At 43.9% G+C, this 20071-nt stretch overlaps 1 protein-coding gene across 2 annotated transcripts in view; it reads right to left on the bottom strand.

Moving 5' to 3' along the window:
* NAV2 (neuron navigator 2) overlaps window positions 1–20071 on the bottom strand; it is a 499999-nt gene that overhangs the window by 134367 nt on the left and 345561 nt on the right. For both annotated transcript variants that reach the window (XM_006865814.1, XM_006865815.1), the window contains exon 11: window positions 15597–15719. In XM_006865814.1, coding sequence (XP_006865876.1) covers window positions 15597–15719 — 123 coding nt within the window. The remainder of the gene's footprint in view (window positions 1–15596; window positions 15720–20071) is intronic.

Genomic DNA, 20071 nt, shown 5'->3' with positions numbered 1-20071 from the left:
TAGCAACCACAGTATAGGGTTTCCAAGGAGACGCTGGTGAGCTTGAACCTCCAATCTTGCAGTTCAAATGGCTTTACAGTCTGGCGCATTAACCCACAGGACCACACCAGGACTCCTGCCTGCCCTTAGCCACTCCTATAACTTAGAACTGAAGCCACTCCTTGAAATCGTGCTTTGGGCACATAAATATGCCAGTAGTGAGCAGTAACCCTGGGAAGGAACATGCCCCTGAGAACAATCAACTATGCTGCTCAAAGGACATCATGTGCCCCCAAACAAAGTTTCCAAGGTAGGAGGGGTCAGGAGAACAGGACAAATGGAAACGGGGAACCCAAGGTGACCACAAGGCTAATACTGACACACTGTGGGATCTGCAGTCAACGTCACAGAACAATGTACAAACGATGGAATGGGAAGGGAATCTGCATGATAAACTTACACCTAGCCCCAAAACACACACACTCACACCCACACCCACACAGAGCAGCCAGTAATCTCACAAATGAAGAAATGGGGGTACAGAGATGGGAAGCATGTTGCCCAAGGTCACACAGAGTTCACTGGGGGCAGAGCCAGGCCGTGGACATAGGTCTCTGCACTCCAGCCCACTCCTCTTCCTCTTGTGTGGGCTGTACACATAATCGTCATTAAATAGAGTAATGTGTGCTTCCAGCAGAGCTCTGCTTTCCCAATTTACACTGAGATCTTGATCCCTGAGGCCTGGAGGACAGAGAGTGGCCATGAACAATCTCTGAGGGCCTTCCTGGCAAAATAAGTAAGCTGCAATACATGATTCTCAAGGCCTCCTTCACCCGGCCTTGGCCTTGGTGTTGTATGGTTCTCTTTGAAGTGAATTGGCTCAGGAGAGGCAGCCTTGGAGAAATGCATTTCCATGCAAGGTAACCTTGGGCAGAAACAGTGGCTCAATGCAACGTCTAGCTGGCAGAGTCTGACCAACAAAATGTAACACTGCAACCAGGGACACACCGCCTTATACACCTGCTCATTTCAGCCAGACTGCTCTTGAGAGGTGACAAGGATATTAAAGGAAACACAAAGCCTCCCAAGTGGAGGATGAGATATGTGCTCTAGGGGGGTCTCTCCACTCATCACGGACAGGAAAGAAGTTTCTACACTGCTTTACAGTAACAGCTAATTCTCAACATAGGACCGTGTTTAACCCTGAAGTGTTATGGATTAGATTGTGTCCCCCCAAAATATGTGCTGTAAATCCCTCTATCTCTGGATATAATCCCATTTAGGAATGGGTTTCCTTTGTTATGTTACTAAGACAGGATTAGTACAGGACAGGCCTAAAGTCTGCCTCTTTTGAGATATAAAAGTGATTAAGCAAGCAAGTGAGAGAGGTAAAGGTGGAGGCAGAGAGATGTCAAGTCACCACACAACTTTCCCCTAGAGCTGATACTCTGAATTCAGACTTCTAACCTCCTAAACTGTAAGAAAATAAATTTCTGTTCCTTAAAGTTACCCACTTGTGGTATTTCTGTTTTAGCAGCACTTGGATTAACCAAGAATACGGTTAATCCTCCCTGCTACCACAGCAAGTAGAAGTCGCTATAACACTTGCCATTGTTGTTGTTGTTAAGTGTAAGTGCCATTGAGTCAGTTCTGACCCATAGCGACCCTGTATAGGGTTTCCAAGGAGCAGGGTGAATGATTTGTTTGGGTCTCTCTCCCCTCTACTTGTGTGTGTATGTGCTTAAACATCTTGTTGTGAACTGAGTGAAGGTTTACAGAACAGACCACGTTTTACATTCTACAAGTCACACACTTGGTTTCCTCTCAGTGACTGCAATCCTTTCAATGTGACATCAACTATCTCACTTCCCATTTCCTGTTTCTAGTTCTCCTTCTTTTCCAACCCTTCTGAATTTTGTCCTTGGGTAACTGCTGCTCTTTTGAACTTGAATGGTTGACCCTTCTATGTCTGTGTACCTCTCTAGTGTTGATAACTCCCCTGTATAGATCTATCTTTTGCCTGGTTGAAAATCGAGCCATGGGGGTGAGTTCAGTTCCAGACCTGAAGAAATTGGATCAAGGGCCACAGAAGGTGATCAAAGGCTAAAGTTTCGGGGCGTCACCAGTCCCTATCTCACCGGTAAGCATGGTCTTTTTTATGATTTCCAATTTTATTCCACATTTTCTCCTACTCTATATAGGACCTTCTAGTATGATCCCTTCTAGAACAGTTAGCAGTGGTAGCTGGGCACCATCTAATTCTTCTGGTCTCAGGGTTTTGCAGACTGATGTTCACGTAGTCACTGGACTAACTGTTTCTGTTCTTATCATTCTTCTTCCTTCTGGACAGAGAGACACCAATTGTTGCAACTTAGATGGCTGCTCATAAGCTTTCACTAATCACTAAAGTAGGACATAGAACATTGTCTTTGTGAACTATGTTATGTCACTTGACCATGGTAAGCTTCTTGAGAGCAGAGACTTTGTCCAACTCATCTTTGGATCTCCAAGGCCTGACACATAATAGGAAGTAATCATTATTGTTACTGCTGATTGTTGTTGTTTATAAGTGCCATGGAGTTGGTTCTGACTCATAGTGACCCTGTATAGGGTTTCCAAGGAGTTGTTGGTGGATTTAAACCTCAGAGCTTACAGTCCAGTGTTTACCCTGTAGCACCACACCAGTTGCCGTTAAGGTATAACTTAGGCACCACAGAATGACACAATCCATTGACAACTGTTTAGCATCACAGCAACACACAAACCTCCACTGAACCCACCAATGCATCTCACACACAGCGTTAGTGTCTGTCACGAAAGTCAAGAATTCTACCACTGAACCACCAAGGAACTTTCCAATAAGTGCTTAGTGAAGACTCAATAATCGTCAACATGGTCTAGAAGCCATCCCATAACAAAACTAAGCACAAATATTTTGTTGGGCTCCAACTGACTCACAGCTTTGGTTAAAATTCCTTAACAAATTCATCCTCACTTTCCTAATCCGTCAAAAAGATGATCATACTACTTACTATGAAAAAGTCCCAAATTCTAGGTGCTTGGCATGCTGTTGTTGGTGTTCAGTGCCTTTGAGTTCATTCTGACTCATACTGACCCTGTATAAGGTTTCTGATGGTGAGTTCAAACTATCGACCTTGTGGTTCAAACAGACCTTGTGGTTGGTCTTGGAGTGCCTACGGCGCCATGCCAGGAGACACTTATATCCTGAGTGCTGCTTTTGACTGCTAACCTCAGATGATTGTCAGAAGTCACATGATCAGCCTTGCTCTAGGAAATTCACGTTGAAAATTGCAACCTCTTGCCAAATCTCAAAGTCAGCCAATCAAATGTAAAAAAGGAGTGTATTTTTAAAGATATGTGGTTTTCCCAGTAACTTTAGCATATAGACAATCCAGAGAACTCACATATATGCTTTGTACCTTCCAGTCCCCAACTTCAAGGCACCCCACACTTCCCTAAATTGCTGAGAACCCATAAAAAAATTCTATTCTTCAATCCTGATTTCACTGTATAAACAATTCCAATACACTTTCAGATCCTTGGAGAGCCTGGCTTTGTTTTGCAGACTGAGCATATCCCTGGTACTGCTTTAAAAGCCTTCAATAACCTCCTTTGCTTTCCTTTGAGCAGAGGATGTGTTCTCACTGTAAGACATCACTCTCTCTCAGCCAGAGGGGTTACCAGAGACCACGTAGACAGTCTGTGTGACATAGTGCTTGGCATCTGCTACACATAAACAGTAGGTGAGCTACGTGATCACAGTTGGTTAGATTGTATCACTGTGTTTAATAAACCCATGGCAGACACAAGTGCTGGGAACCCAGGTGGCACAATGGATAGGCACAAGGCTGCTAATCAAAAGGTTGGTTGGCTCCGTGGGAGACAAGAGCTGGTGATTTGCTCTTGGAAAGCTTACAGCGGACGGAGGAAACCGTAATGGGGCAGGTCTACTCTGTCATATAGGGTCACTATGAGTCAGAATCGGCTGGATGGCACACGACAACAGGCAAAATGAACAATTCACCATTTCTTTTGTTCTCCTGGAAGGTGCATGGTGGTGGTGGTGGTGGTGTGCCATGGAGTCGGTTCTGACTCATAGCGACCCTGCGTAGGGTTTCTGAGGCTGCACATCTTTATGGGAGCAGAAAGCTTCATCTTTCTCCCATGGAACTGCTGGTAGTTCAAACTAGAGCACTTTTTCTCCAACTATGCATTGACGATAAGCATGTGGTTTCCTTGGGCAGTGACATGTGAGTGGAGGTTTCACAGGCCACTTCCGGGCAGAAATGAGAGAGAGTGTGCAGTTCATTGGGTTCTCTTTTTGCCCTGACCAGGACAGTGCTCTAGGTGACGGTTTCTGTTGCACAGCACAGCCTCCGAGTGTCCTGCACCGGTCAAACAGCGTGGTTGGGAGCTTGGAGCTGTTTGTTATGCAGCATAACCGAACCAATCCTAACTTTCCCAGGTATCTTGATCAAAACACATGAAGTTCATTTCTATCATAGGCCACACATGTAACATAGTTAGAATCTGCCTTGGGGGGCAGGGTCTATGCTTTGGGTTGGCTGGGGAAGCAAGCACAGGAAAAGATGCCCCCTTGGAGTCTCTCATCCTTACTTTCATACTGGTCCATGTCTTTTCATCCATACTTTGAACAAATGACCATTAAACAATTGTTCAAAAGATAGAAAATGTACTTTGGGGATATAAACATGCTCACAGCAGACCTCCCCCTGTCCTCTATCCTCTCAACCTCCTCACCCCCACCCCGCCAGATGGACTTCCGGGAAGAAAACTATGAAGTTAGGCAATGTTAGGGAGTGGGACATTCTTCTTGGGGCCACCATACTGCCTTTTTTTATTTTTTTCCAAGTGAAAACACTGCATGCCTGTGAACCAACCCTCTACAGACTATTCTTTCTCTTCTCTTTACAACCCCCTGGGAGAATTCCTTTGTGGCTTAAGGTGCAGATGGTTTGCTTCCTGTCAGCACCACCCCCTCCATTTAGCACAGGTGGCCCCTGCCCACTGATCCCACAAGAAACAGCTCTGATTTAAAAAAGCAGCCCCTAGTACCAGCATAAAAGCAGCGGCCCCTGGGAAAGGCCAATGCAGTAATTATTACCCTGGTACCTCGGAAACAGCAATTTGCCTCTAAGGCTCCTTTTATGAGCTTTCAAACGAAAGTGACTTTCACTCTCTCCTACTTTGTTCCTACCAGCTATATCCAGGCAGGAGAAGAGAAGGGAAGAGAGGGATAGATGGAAACTAAAGACCATTGCTGCTAGGTGTTGCATTGGCGGCAATGGGGATAACCATGAAAGCGGGAGGGCTAAGAGGCAGCTCAGGGGTACTAATAGGCATGACTGACAAAATGGGAAGGAGAAAGAGAGGGGTGACTGGAGTGAGAGAGACATCAATACATGTATAGGATGACACAGAAGTCAGGGAGGAAAATAAGACCAAGTTCAATTTCACAGGGGCTACCAGGAGGCTGCCTTAGCTTCATAGTACTGCTGTAACAGAATCAGTAAGCGGATGGCTTTAATGGTGGAAATAAATTTTCTCACAGACAGGAAGGAGGCTACAAGTCCAAATTCAGAACACTGGCTCTAGGAGAATGCTTACTCCGTCAGTTCTGGGGGAGGTTCCTGTCTCTTCTGCTTTTGTTCCTAGGTTTCCTGGGGATTTTCATGTGGCCTAGCATCTATCTTTCCATCCATGCTTCCTAACTTCTATGCCTGACCTGTTCCTTTTGTATCTCAAAAGTGACTGGTTTAAGGTACATGGCCTATAATATGGCCTCATTAAAAATGAAATGACCTTCACAGGTATGTTGTTGTTGTTAAGTACGGTGGAGTCGGTTCCGACTCATAGTGATCCTGCACAGGGTTTCCGAGGCTGTAAATCTTTACGGGAGCAGAAAGCTTCATCTTTCTCCGGTGGAATGACTGGTAGTTTTGAACTGCCGACCTTGAGGTTAGCAGCTGTCCTTACAGGACAGAGGAATACTACCCCAGAGGGTTTCCCAACTTGTAATCTTTATGAGAGCAGATTGCTCCATTTTTCTCTCCTGCACAGCCACTAAGCAGGTTTGAACCACTGGCCTTTTGGTTAGTAGCACAGTGCTTAACCATTGTGCCACCAGGGTAAGGTGCCATCGAGTCAGTTCCGAGTCATAGCTACTCTGGATGGGTTTCCGAGGCTGCAAATCTCTATAGGAGCAGAAAGCCTCATTGTTCTCACATTCTCCACGGGCATTTTGTTTGTTATTGGTAAGTGCCTTGGGTTTCTGAGGAGCAGCTGGTGGGCTTAATAGCTAACCCTGTGGTTTGCAGTCCAGTGCTGATCCTACAGAGCCACACCAGGAGAGGTTAAGGTTTACAACACCTATTTTGGGGGGACACAATTCAATCCTTCACAGAGACTCAATACTAATTTACCATATACATATGCAACCATGCAGGCCTTTATGGCTAGTATAGTGGTGGTGGTTGTATGCCATCGAGTCAGTTCTGACTCATAGCGACCCTGTATAGCGTTTCTGAGGCTGTAAATCATTACGGGAGCAGAAAGTCTCATCTTTCTCCCGCAGAGTGGCTGGTAGAGTCAAACTGCTGACCTTCTGATTAGCAGCTCAGTGTATAATCCACACACGATCAGGACTCCTTATGCTTCTATGTCTATGTATCTATAGTCTCTATTTTCTCCCTTTTCTAACTAACATGTCTCCCTCCTGTTTCTTCATCCCTTTCATTTGCATTCATTCTTCTATTTAACTACTATAATCTTTTATGGAAAGCAGAGGGCTTGTGGAGCTACTGGTCAATGTACTGGATTGCAGGGTCGGATTGAACTGCAAGGTAGGTGGTTCAAACTCACCAGTCACTGCTTAGAAACCCTACACAGGGTTGCTATGAGTCTGAACCTTCTGGATGTTACTTAACAGCAACAACAACAATGAAATACAGAAAAAAGGGAGCTGCAGAGCAGTAGAGCCCAGATGGTATAGTGGTTGTTGTCAAGTGCCGTCGAGTTGGTTCCAGCTCATAGGGACCCTGTAGAGGTTCTCAAGGAGCAAGGGGTGGGTTTCAACTGCTGATCTCGTGGGTAGCAGTCAGTGCTTATCCTACAGTGCCACACCAGGACTCCAGATGGTATGTTGTTGTTGTTAAGTGTCATTGAGTTGGTTCCAACTTGACACTTGTATAGGGTTTCCAAGGAGCACCTGGTGAGCTTGAACCACCGACCTTGTGGTTCAAACTGACTTTGCAGTCTATCACATTAACCTACTGCGCCACACCAAGATTCAGATGGTGTGTAGGACTTAGTAATAATCAGAATATTTGCTTTTGTGAGGTACTGTACAGACCAGTTTCATGACCTTCATCTTGCTTGATCCTCAGAACAGTCCTGTGAGTTAGGTGTGAAGACTGTTCTCACTTTAGAGACAAAAGAACCCACAAAACCCCCAAAGCTCAGGGGAGTGAAGCAACCTGCCTACAAAAATAAGGAATAGAACCAAGAAATGTTCAGTATCTACACTACCTACTGGGGTTGCCACATGTGATTTTTGAGCACTTAAAATGTGATCAATGTGACTGAGAAGCTGAACTTCTAAAATTTCATTGTTGTTGTTGTTAAGTTCTGTCAAGTCACTTCTGATCCATAGTGACCCTGTATAGGGTTTCCAAGAAGCACCTGGTGAGCTAGAACTGCTGATCTTGTCATTCAAATCGACTTTGCTGTCTATCTAGCGCATTAACCCACAGTGCCACACCAGGACTCTAATTAATGTCCAATAATTTTTAAATTTAAATAGCCACATGTCTCCAGTGGCAGGACAGGTAGAGGAAGAGGAAAGCAGGCAGCTAGAGATGGTACAAGATGGAAGGAGTGTTAAAAGAGAGGGGAGTCCACATTGCTTTACTTGGCGATGGTGAGAAGATGAACTGACAACGCACAACAGACAAAGAGAGGGAGGAAAAGAGGCTTATTGGAGGAGGCCTCCATGAACTACTTTGAATGTAGCATACTGAACTCCAAAATCTGGGTAGAGGACCACTGGGGGGGGCGGGGGGGGCGCCTCAGTGACCACACAGTGGTCCCACATGACCAAAAAAGAGAATTATTTGAATGATTCATCACATCTGCAGATTTTGGTGGCCCCCAACACCCTAACTTGGTATCTTGCAGCTGTGAATTGCCCCAACCACCATAAATAATTCAGACTTGGAGGAGATTCACTCACCGGCATCCCTCCTCCAAGCTTTCATGAAGACCAATACAACTGATCCAACTTTACCCAAGGGCGCTTGACAAAGCTTCTGGAAAATGGAATGAAAAGACACCTGGAACTTCCCCACAATTTTTGGGGCTTCTTCGTATAAGAAAGGGCGTATTTCTCCTGTCCTGAGATTAGAAAAGGATAAAGCAAGCCCACCTGAGGTGTCTCTGGGCAGAAAGTCAGGGCTTGGGATCACAGTAGAAGGTCGTGGACTAAGTGGGAGAAAAACGTAGAACAAAATTCAAAATCATAAAAAAGACCAGACACAACTATAGTTGTCATCTCCAGAATATCTGGAACGTGGCAAATCCACCAGGAAATGGCAGCTATAGTTGTGTTTATGATTTTCTGACAAAGGTTGCATTCTTTTTTGATTGCTGTCATAACAAAATAACCACAAGCTTAGTGGCTGAAAAACAACAAAAATGTATTACAGTTCTGTGGGTTATAAGTCTGAAGTGGCACTAGGCTAAAGTCAAGTTGCTGGCAGGACTCATGTGCTCTCTAGGGGAGAGTCATGTTCATGGCAGGAAGCCCTAGGGGAGAATCTGCTGGCTTGCCCTTTTGAGTTTTGAGTGGTCATCTGCATTCCTTGGCTTGTGGTCCTCTCCCTCCACATTTAAAGCCAGCAATGATAGACCGAGTCATCTCACATCACATCACTTTTGTGATTGCAAACAGGAACCCTAGGACAGTGGGGAAATGCTTAACTGCTAACCCTGAAATTGAAACCTACCAGCTTCTCTGGGGCAAAAAGATTTGGCAGCTTGCTTCTGTGAAGATTGTTGTTGTTAAGTGCCGTCGCATTGACTCCGACTCACAGCGATCCTGTATAGGGCTTCCAAGGAGTGACCACCAATCTTGCGGTTAGCAGTCCAGTGCTTATCCTCCAGCATCACACCAAGACAAGACAGCCTTGGAGACCCTATGGGGCAGATCTACTGTGTCCTACAGGATAGCTATGAATAAAAATCAACTTGACAGCAGGATTTAGGGTTTTTTCGTGATTGTATTAGGTTCACCTGGATAATCCAGGCTAATTGACCTATTTCAAGGTCAGTTGATTAGCTACATTAATTCCATGTTGTTGTTGTTGTTAAGTACCGTGGAGTTGGTTCTGACTCATAGTGAACCTGCACAGGGTTTCCAAGGCTGTAAATTTTTACGGGAGCAGAAAGCCTCATCTTTCTCCCACGGAACAGCTGGTAGTTTCGAACTGCTGACCTTGTGGTTCGCAGCCCAATTCATAACTACTGAGCTACCAGAGCTCCTTCCATGTTGTTGTTGTTGCTAAGTGCCTTCGAGTCGGAGCCGACCCATAGCTACCCTGTACAGGGTTTCCAAGGGTATAAATCCTTACGGGAGTAGAAAGCCTCATCTTTCTCCCGCGGAGCGGCTGGTAATTTCGAACCACTGACCTTAAGGTTCGCAGCCCGATTCGTAACCACTACGCTACCAGAGCTCCTTAGAGCTCCTTCCATAGACAACCTTAATTCCCTCTGGTGCTGTAGGATAAGCACTGGACTGCTCACTGCAAGATTGGGAGTTCAAACCCACCAGTCACTCCTCAGAAACCCTATACCGGGTTGCTATGAGTCAGAACTGACTCACAGTACTTGATAGCAACATGGAAAGTAACATCATCACAGATTAGGACACGGACAGACTAAGAGATTAGGATATGGATCTCTTTAAATAAATGGCTGTTTGTTGAATCGACTCCAACACATGGTGACCACATCTGTGTCAGAGTAGAATTGTGTTCCATGGGAATTTTCACAGATGATCTCTCAAAAGTAGATGCCAGGCTTTTCAATGTGCTCCTGGCTGGACTAGAACTTCTAACCTTTCAATAGTAGCTGAGTGCATTACCACCAGGGGCTCTGGGCATCTCTGGGGACTATTATGCCTAAGAAATGACTGGTTTGGTAACATATCACTGAAAAGGGGTCCCCATGAAGGTCCTCTGCTGGTTGGGAATCTCAGGCCAGGATCGAAAGAAACTTCCCTTCAGTTTGGGCCTAACTGTGTTAATGCACTATTCAGTGCCAGGAGGGCTGCTTTGTTCCATACAAATCACAGCGCCAAGTGGTGCCCTGGGCTCTCAGGGTTCTTGCAACATCTCAGTCAGTTTGGCTGACTGGGCAAATACCAGGCTGCATAGTTACATCTTCACACTCTGGGACTTACCCCCAAGTATGGGCTCCCACTTCAAGCTGAAGCTGGAATGGTTCTTGAGTGTCAGGACCTAGACTCTAAACACAGACAGGAGAGTCTGTGGAGTGATTCTAAATCATAAGCACTTTCATCAACTAAAGCATTCAGAATTTGGAGGTAATGAAAAACTTGTAACATCAGAAGAAAAAATGATTCTCGTTCTTGCTTGGCTTCCTGGCACAATGCTGGGGGGCGGATTTCATTTTGTTCGGGTCTCAGGTTGACTTTAACTCAGTGTTTGTCTTTTCACGTTTGATGAATTCAAGCAATATGGTGTTTTCCTCTCATAAAAGCCATTGGAGGAGTGCTATTGAGCCATGAAGAGAAACAAAGTCCTGTTTGAACTTTGATAATGTTCAGGGGGCAAATACAGTGTGAATTTACCTGCATAAAATATCTAGAGAAGACAATTGCACAGTGGCAGACAGTAGATGAGTGGCTACCAGGGGTTGGAGAAGGCCAGATGAGGAGTGATTGTCACAGGTAGAGAGCTTCTGTTTGGGGAGATGAAAAACTTTAAGAAGTTATTTTTTCCACATGTAACACACATTCAAGTAATGAATGCACGCATGTGTATAAGGCACATGAAATGAAGGGGATGCAAGTTTGCAAAAATTGTATAAAGTGGGTATTATTTACATAAAAATGTGGTAGACGGTGGTGATGGTTGTTCAATATAGTGGTAACTGTAGTTTAAGTTCATTGAATGGTCCATTTTAAATGCTTAAGATAGAACATTTTATTTTATATGTATTTTATCACAATTAAAAAATTAATACATAAAAGCCATGGAGTTCAGTCAATATTCTGAACTTTAAAGTTACCACACAGTTTCAAAGTCCTCGTCCTGACCTCATGCACATTGAGCCTGATTTCTGTCCAGTGTCTACCAGATGCCTCCCTCGGACCTGGGCAGCATCTATTGCTCAGCCCACTTCCTGCTAAGGCACCAAGGTGACAATGGCAAGGATGCTGGGCACAGTGACCTTGTTACTGACAATGGAAGCAACTCAGCAGTGGGAACTTCCCCAGAGTTGTGTTGTACCTCTGCTGGAGTTCAGGGGCTTCTGATAGTTCTATGGGGCCAGCAGTGCATGTCGGACTGGCCGAAGCTCAGTAATCCACCTGTCTGTTTGTTAGTCTCGACCTCCTTGTCATAGGCGCTCCTTCCTGCCAGGCTACTCGTTGAGAGACACCTGTGCCAAAGCTTGTTAGATACGTTAATGATTGGGACCCTCGGATTTATAACAAGCCACCTCCTTTGTCCCTTTTGATCCTCTCTTTGCAAGTGGCTGGCTTTAGTTTGCTGGAGTAGCCACTGATCACTATCAGGAAAAAAACCGGAAGCCAGGGGTGGCAACTCCAAAGGGTGACAGGAGATCAAGGGCAGACTTGCATTCTGCATTTACTATCTGCATGTATTATTTCCCAGAAACCAGCTGGCGACATACAAGACTTACAAAATGACCTGGTCTCTATCTTCCAGGCCCCTAAGGTACACATTCCTATCAGTTACTTTTAATAACCCTGAAGATACCTCAGCCACATCCTGTTGCAAATATCCTAGGTCTTGTCTGGTAGGTCAGGGCCCTTTAAGGCTCTATCCCAGAATAAGCTGTTCTCTGGCTGCTGTGGTTAATGCATTTCCTATTCACACAGTGATCTGCCTTTCCTAGCCAGCCTTCCCACAGCAGAGGTCCAATCAGATCAAATTCCTCGCACTTTCCCTATTTTCTCTGTGCAGCTCCTGTAGTCTACTGCTTGTTTGTGAATCCTTAAAAGAAGTCAGTCATCTTTTCATAAAGAACTTTCTGAAAATATCTCAGGGACATCTTGTTTCAGGCTAAAAAGGGAAGAATTCTGGAAAGGTGCTGGGTTTTCAGCACCTTTTCAATTGTCTGATTCGGATTATTTAAAGGATACATTTCCAGTTGCAGGTACAAGAACAGTATTACCCAAATTTCAGCTAGCATACTAACCTTTTTACATTATTATTATTCTGGCATATCTGCACACCATCTGTGCTATTCTTTTCTTGATATTTCACTGGAAATGGATTTGAGTCTATTCAATCCTTACCCTAAGCAATATTTGTAAAATCATGAGTTTGATGTGCTAGTCATAGTCTTTTAAAGCATCAAAATAAATGTGTAACTGAAAAATCTAGATTCCCTTGTCTACCACCTAAAATGATCTCTCATACTACTAATGGTGCTAATTTCTTACTTTGGGAAATGTTCATTTGCAGTAAAGCTTTTAAAAAGATATTAACATGAAGAACTTCATATAACTACTCCTAAATCCAGTACTATTTCACCTTGGCCAAATAATTACTATCATCTGCTAAGGATAATTTTGGAAAGTAAAGAAATGTGGCGTATTCCAAATTAATGCAAAACATCTTACCATCTATAGGCCAAAGTTTATATAAAACAGCAGAAAATTTATAATCATAATTAAATCCTATATTAAACAACAAACCAACATCTATTTAAAAAAACAAAATGAAAACAAAACCAAAAAAAGCATATGACTTCTTTCTTTAAAATGTGGTCAATTATGCTTTCAGTCTTGAATCAATTATATTTGAGTCTTCCAGTCTGGGGAGAGCCAGTAGACACTATTGTCAGCTGGTTCAGTCATGAAGGCTGAACTAGAACAATGTAACAAATGCTCTCATCTTTCCAAGCCCATTCCCAAACCCTCCATCTCCAAAATCAAAAAGAAGCGCAGATGTGATCTATAATATTTCCATTAACCCGGCCACATTGCAGAGTTAATGGAATTATGATACAGCCTAGTGCAATCATTAAGCAAATTAAAGTGATGCATGTAGATCCTTCCTTTGCTGCAAGAGGAAATGTACCCTGTGTAAGGTCTTGCTTTATGCTAATAGATTCACTAACCAAAGACACACATGTTTACCAGAGAATACAAATAAGCAAATAAATGGGCAAACTGAAATCTACAATGAGGGTGTTGCAACAACTCCCCCACGCTCCCAAATAAGATTTACAATGAAGAATTTTAACTTCAGCGAGGTTTTTAAAAAACAGTTCTCAAATAGTTAATCTGGCTATGGTGTTTTCAAACCAATACTTTCTTTTAGTAATCACAGGAAAGCAGCTGACTAGAGCTGGCCCTCTAATGCCTTTAGTCATTCCTGGTAGAAGTCTGCTGTTGTCAAATGCATTCAAGTCGTGGTCCTGTACAGAGTGTCTGAGGAGCAGCTGGGGAGTCTGAAACTCTGAACTTGTGGTTCAAACAGACCTTGCGGTCCAGCGCTTATCCTACAAGTGCCTCACCAGGGCTCTGATAGAAATCTAAGCACCCTGAAAATAGGGGGCTTTGAGAGGATATGTTCAAGTTAAAGGCAGAGCCAGGATCAGAACCCCAAGTTCCTAACACTAGTTCAGTATTCCACACCTCCCAAGCTTCCCAGCCTTCCCCGAGAGAACATGAAGCTTCTGTTTCAGCCATTCCATGCTAACAATGTCTGTTTTCTCGATGTGCTGCCTTATTTCTCAGAAGCCAATGAACTCTGTAAAAAAATATATCTTGCTAAGAGAACATCAAAGGAGCTCTGGTAGTGTAGTGGTTATTAGTCAGGCTGCTAATCTCAAGGTTAGCAGTTCAAAACTACCAGCTGTTCCGCAGGAGAAAGATGAGGCTTTCTGCTTCCGTAAAGATTCACAGCCTCGGGACCCCTACATAGGGTCGCTATGAGTTGGAACCGACTCCACGGCACACTATCACCACCAAGAGAGCATCAGGAAGCTGTATTTGAGCTACTGTTTCCTTTTTGACATATGTTTTGTTGTTAGATGTCATCGAGTTGATTTTCAACTCATAGCAACCTCAATTGAGTAAGTAGAACTATCCCTACAGGATTTGCTTAGCTGTAATCTTTATGGGGGAGTCCTGGTGTAGTGCTATACGATAAGCACTGGACTGCTAACCACAAAGATAGTGGTTTAATCCATCAGCCGCTCCTTGAAAACCCTATACAGGGTCACTATGTGTCAGAACCGACTTGACTGCACTTCACAACAACAGAAATCTTTATGGAAGTACATTGCTGGCTCTTTTTCACATGTAGCCACTGGATGGGTTTGAACTGTCAAGCTTTTGGTTAGCAGTGCAGTGCTTAACCATTGTGCCACAGAATCCTTACATAGGCTAGGAGCGCACAATCATTACGAAAAGTATACGGGCATTACAGACCACTCACATCTAGATCCCATGTTTTATCTCATCAACACAGATGTGTCAAGAATTCAAGTGTCTTGGAACAGTCAGCTCAATAAAAGATACTGAAATCTAGAAATAGCTTATGTTACAGCTAGAACGGATCTTGGATATCGTATAGTCCAAATGCCTCCTTTAACAGATTGCTCAAGGTCATACTATTGGTTTGTATAAGAGTATGGAGGGAAGGGAGTCCTGGTGTGATGCTGTTGGATAAGCCCTAGACTGAGAACCACAGGACAGCAGTTCAAACCCACAAGCCACTCCTCAGAAACCCTGTCCAGGGTTGCCGAGTCAGAACTCATTTAACAACAACAACTCAGTGACAAATACTCCTTTTTCCTTACCACAGTATTTTCTGAAGCTCATTTTCTCTTTGACAATGGTGACAATAAAGATTGATCAAGTCCTCAGCATGTGGAATAGAAGCATATGTCCTTCCTCCTTGCTCCTATCAGGAGACAACAGGAGCCTCAGGGTGAAGCCTGCCCCATAAAAGCTCCCTCTGCACACAGACCTGTACATCACCAGGGACTCTGCTCCAAGGTGCAATACCTAGAAAGCTGGCTAATGAGAGAGGAAGTTGAGCAGCTCCCTGGGGTCTACTGAACTGAAAAAGATGCAGTAGCAAGAGCCAAAGTCACAGAAACCACCCACAGCCCAACCCTCAGTGTTCTCCCGGTCAGAAGCAAACCTCAACAACGCTTTGGCAGCTCTCTCCCACCCACTAGGACCAACACTCCAAGCAGACAAGCGTCAAGGCCTCCCAACCAGTGTGTGGGCTAAGGAAGCAACCATTCACTTTCACTGTCCCCACGTGCACGATCTCTGCAACAGAACTTACCTGTCAGCATCTCCAAGGCCCAGGGAGGTATTACGTTGTAGAGTTTCTCGCACCACAGCCATGCCATCAGGGAGCCGGTTCAGGCGCCGGGTGTAGAGGCCAAGTCCACCATCCGTCATATACCTTTAAAAGGAGAAGAAGATGATGTAATGTGTGGTCAAAGTCCTGTGTGGTCTTGTCATTCACATCCAGAAGCGGCATGAATATTATCTCCTGCTCTAAGCAGAAGATACTGAGGACTCCCTAAGGCTCTGCAGCTGATCAAAGCCCAGGGATCCTCAGCCTCTGATTCAGCCTCAAGGATCACCAGCTTGCTGGCAAAAAAAAAAAAAAAATAAAGCTCAGCTCAATGCATCCAAACTCACAGAAATCTATGAAGCAGAAGGGAACCAGAGAATAAAATGAACTGTCAGATGTATTCGTGACATTTTTTAATGTCAGAAATTATACAAGCAGGTGTTTTACCTAAGTAATGTGAAAGGAATTGACAAGTCATTAGCAAATCAGAGAGGAATACAGTACAAGGCAGTAAGCAGAGAAAGCAGACATGCTTTCAGGAGAGGCACAAAGAGAAGCATAGAGAATAGAAGACCGAGGGGTCTTGACCCCACCACCCTACCTGTGCTAGATGGACAAGCCCTTCTCTAAAGCCTGAGGTTCTCATTTAAACTAGAGGAAGACCCCAGTGAGAGGGATTGGCCCAGCGGAAGAAGCAATGGGCTCAAGCTTAACAATTGTGGAGATGGCACTGGACAGGGCAGTGTTTCCTTTTGTTGCATATGAGTCAGAACTGAGTCGAAGGCACCTAACAACATAGGAATACCTGCTGTGGCACTGTAGGATAAGCGCTGGACTGCTAACTGCAAGGTTAGCAGTTCAAACCCACCAGATGCTCTCAAAAACCCTATACAGGGTCACTATGCGTCAGAGCCGATTCGATGGCACACAACAGCAAAACAACACAGGAACACCAGGTCCTCCTTCATCTGCATTGCAAGGTAGATGAGAGAGTGTAAGAAGATGAGAAATGTGAAAGTGCTCTCTCTGCAATTTGTAAAAGACTATGTAATACATAGAAAATGTCATTATGGTTACCTGAATCATGAATCATCGACAACTATACATTTCACCTTTATAATGAATGTCTTAAGGGAGGTGATAGTTACCTAGTGCTTCCATAGAACAACAACAAAGAAATACTACAAGTGGACAGCTTTACAGGCAGGGATTTATATTCTTAAAGTTCAGGAGGCTAGCCAGAAGTTGGAATTCAGGGCGTGGCTCTAAGGGATATTAGCCAGAAGTTGGAATTCAGGGCATGGCTCTAAGGGATATTCCTTAGATTTCCTTGTGTATGTGCCTGTGTCTGTTCTATTCTTCTAGTAACTCAACAGTGATTAGGCTTAGGATCCACACTGGTACATCCTTGTTAACAGAAGAACCCCCATTTCCAAACAGGATCACACCTATTTTAGGGGGACACAATTCAATCCAAAGGAAAGTGCTTCTCACAGCACTCTGAATAACATTAATGTAATCTGCTCCTTTGAGCAGAAAATAGTTTTGTGGCATCACCATGAGATCTGAAAATCAGTGTTGCCTAGGGGTAGGAGAACTTCTGGAACTTTCTGTATAGCTATCAAACCAATTTCTGGGAGCTTAGCCAAAATAAGAGGCAGTCAGAACCACAGCAAGCGGATCACATATTCACCTCTGTCCCTTCACAGCACCCCCCCACAATGGTGACTGAACGTGTCACTTCATCTTCAGATAACAGGAAAGCAAAGCAAAACCTGGGCAGAGCCAGAAGCCACACCTGAACAACTAAATCCCTCCATGGGTCCCATGAAATCAACTTGTAAAATATCTGAAAATATACATGCTTTGCATTTTAAGCTAAATAACAGGTAGCTCTGGTAGCATAGTGGTTATGAATCGGGCTGCTAATCTCAAGGTCAGCCGTTTGAAACTACCTGTGGTTTGGGAGAAAGAAGAGGCTTTCTGCTCCTGTAAACTCGTGCAGGGTCACTACGGGTCAGAATCAACTCAACAGCACTTAACAGCAATAACAACAAGAAGATACTCATGGAAGCAGGAGTCAGGAAATCAACGACATACTGCATGAGGCAAATCTGTGGCAAAAGACCTTTTAAAAGTGTTAAAGAGCAAATATAACAGTTTGAGGACTAAGATGAGCCTGACCCAAGCCATGGTATTTCCAATTGTCTTATATGCATATGAAAGCTGGGCAATGAGTAAGGAAAACCACGGAAGAATCAATAAATTTGAATTACAGTGTTGGAGAAGAATATTAAAAGTACTATGGACTGCTAGAAGAACAAACAAATTTGTCTTGGAAAGAGTACACCCAGGATAGTCCTTAGAAGTGAGGATGGCAAGACTTGGTTTCTCATACTTTGGACTTGTTCTCAGGAGGGATCAGACCCAGTAGAAGAACATTGAGCTTGGGGAAGGGAAGTGGAGGGTCAGTAAAAAAGAGGAAAACCCCCAATGAGATGGACTGACACAGTGGCGGCAACAATGAGCTGCCACTCAACATAACACAAACGACAACTGTAAGGACTGGGCAGAACTGGCAGTGTTTCGTTCTGTTGTGCATGGGGATGGCTATGACCTGGAACAACAAATGGTGACTGGCTTGAAACCAAATCATTGAATGTTTTGCTGCATTTGGCCTTTTAGTTTTCACCTATACAGGGTAGATGTTGAGGGTTCCTAATCCTCGAATATTCTTCCACCTCTAGCTTGGAACCATCTTGGGATAGAGTCTGATAGGATTATGAGATGATGTGGAATTTGCCCAAAGTACAAGGATTATTGTTAAGTGCCATGTCAAGTCGGTTCCAACTCATTGCAACGCTGTACAGGGTTTCCATGGAGTACCTGGTGAGTCTGAACTGCCAACCTTACAATTCAAATGACCTTGTAGTTCAGTGCTTATCATACAGCACCACACCAGGACTCCTATGTTTAAGGATAGAGAAGAATGTTGAATGAGTTCTCACTAGAGCCACCTTGTATGAGAAGCAGTGTTCACCATGGGCCAAAGAAACTTTCCTTTATGGTAGTGTTATGAGTTGAACCGTGTCCCCCAAATATGTGTTCTAAGTATTAACCTTTATGCTTGTGGTTATAAGCCCACTTGAGAAAGTGTTTTCTCTATATTAAAGTGGCAGTATTAGCGGAGGAATGCCATAAGTCAATTTCTTTTACGATATATAAAAGCAGATTTAGCAAGCAAGCACAAGCGGAGGGTAAGATGAATGCCACATGATCACCAAGGACCCTCGGAATAGAGGTAAAGAGATGAGGACTTTCCCAGAGCAGACACTGAGAGAACACCTTTTGCTAGAGTTGGCAACTGAATTCCGACTTCTAGCCAACAAAACTGTGCCAAAATATATTTCTGTTCAATACAGCCACCCACGTATGGTATTTCTCTTACAACAACAGCACTAGATAACCAAGAGAAGCAGCTCTGAGGATAATGTATCTGAGCTGAACATCTCTGATGTTTGCTTCCCCTTTCCCATCTAGGGCAGCGATGATCACAAATGATGCAATGCCATCATCATAAAAAAAAACCAACACAAATCTGTGAACTCGGTTAAATCAGTTGTTTGGGGTTGTACCAACAAAACAGCACTGAGATGTTCACTGCACTGTATCTCTTTAAACAGGCCCTGGTGGTGCCATGATCAAAGCACTCAGCTGCTAACTGACTGGTTTGTGGTTTGAACCCACCAGCTGCTCCAAGGGAGACAGACATTGTGTGTGCTTCTGTAAAGATGACAACTTTGGAAATCCTCTCTGGGCATTTCTATTCTGAACTATAAGCCTGATAGCGTCACTATAAACCTGAACTACTTGATGGTATTGAGGGGGTATTACGTTAAAAACAAAAACACACTCTGAATATACTAAAAATCAATTCAACTGTGCACTTTAAAATGGTGAATTTTATGGTGGTGGTTGTGTGCTGTGGAGTCACTTCCAACTCATAGCAACCCAGTATAGGATTTCCAAGGCTGTAAATCTTTATGGGAGCAGAAAGCCTCATTTTTTTCCCCCCCAGGGAGAGATCAGTAAATTCGAACTGCTGACCTCATGGTTACCAGTCCAGTTTGTAAACCACTATACTATCAGGGCGACTTGAATTTTATGGTACAGAAATTGTATTACAATTATATATATATATCCATCTGTCAACAAGCAGAGATGATGATGTGGAGAGATGGAGCAGCTGGCGACTCTAGACCCAGAGAGAGAGACGGGCTGACGACTGGGGGACAGTCTTGCAGGGTATACCCTTTGGTTGGTTGATGATGCATGGAGGGGATTGTAACCATGGCAATGAAACGATATACGATAGGATGAATATAAAGCTAATGTTCTCCCATGTAAACTATCACATAATTCACAATAAAACATAAAAAAAAAAAGATGTAAAAGAA

Source organism: Chrysochloris asiatica, unplaced genomic scaffold (genome assembly GCF_000296735.1).
Source record: "Chrysochloris asiatica unplaced genomic scaffold, ChrAsi1.0 scaffold00083, whole genome shotgun sequence".
In the NCBI taxonomy this organism is placed as follows: Eukaryota; Metazoa; Chordata; class Mammalia; order Afrosoricida; family Chrysochloridae; genus Chrysochloris; species Chrysochloris asiatica.
Note: the sequence above shows the minus strand (reverse complement) of the source record. Positions and strands in the feature narration are given on the sequence as shown.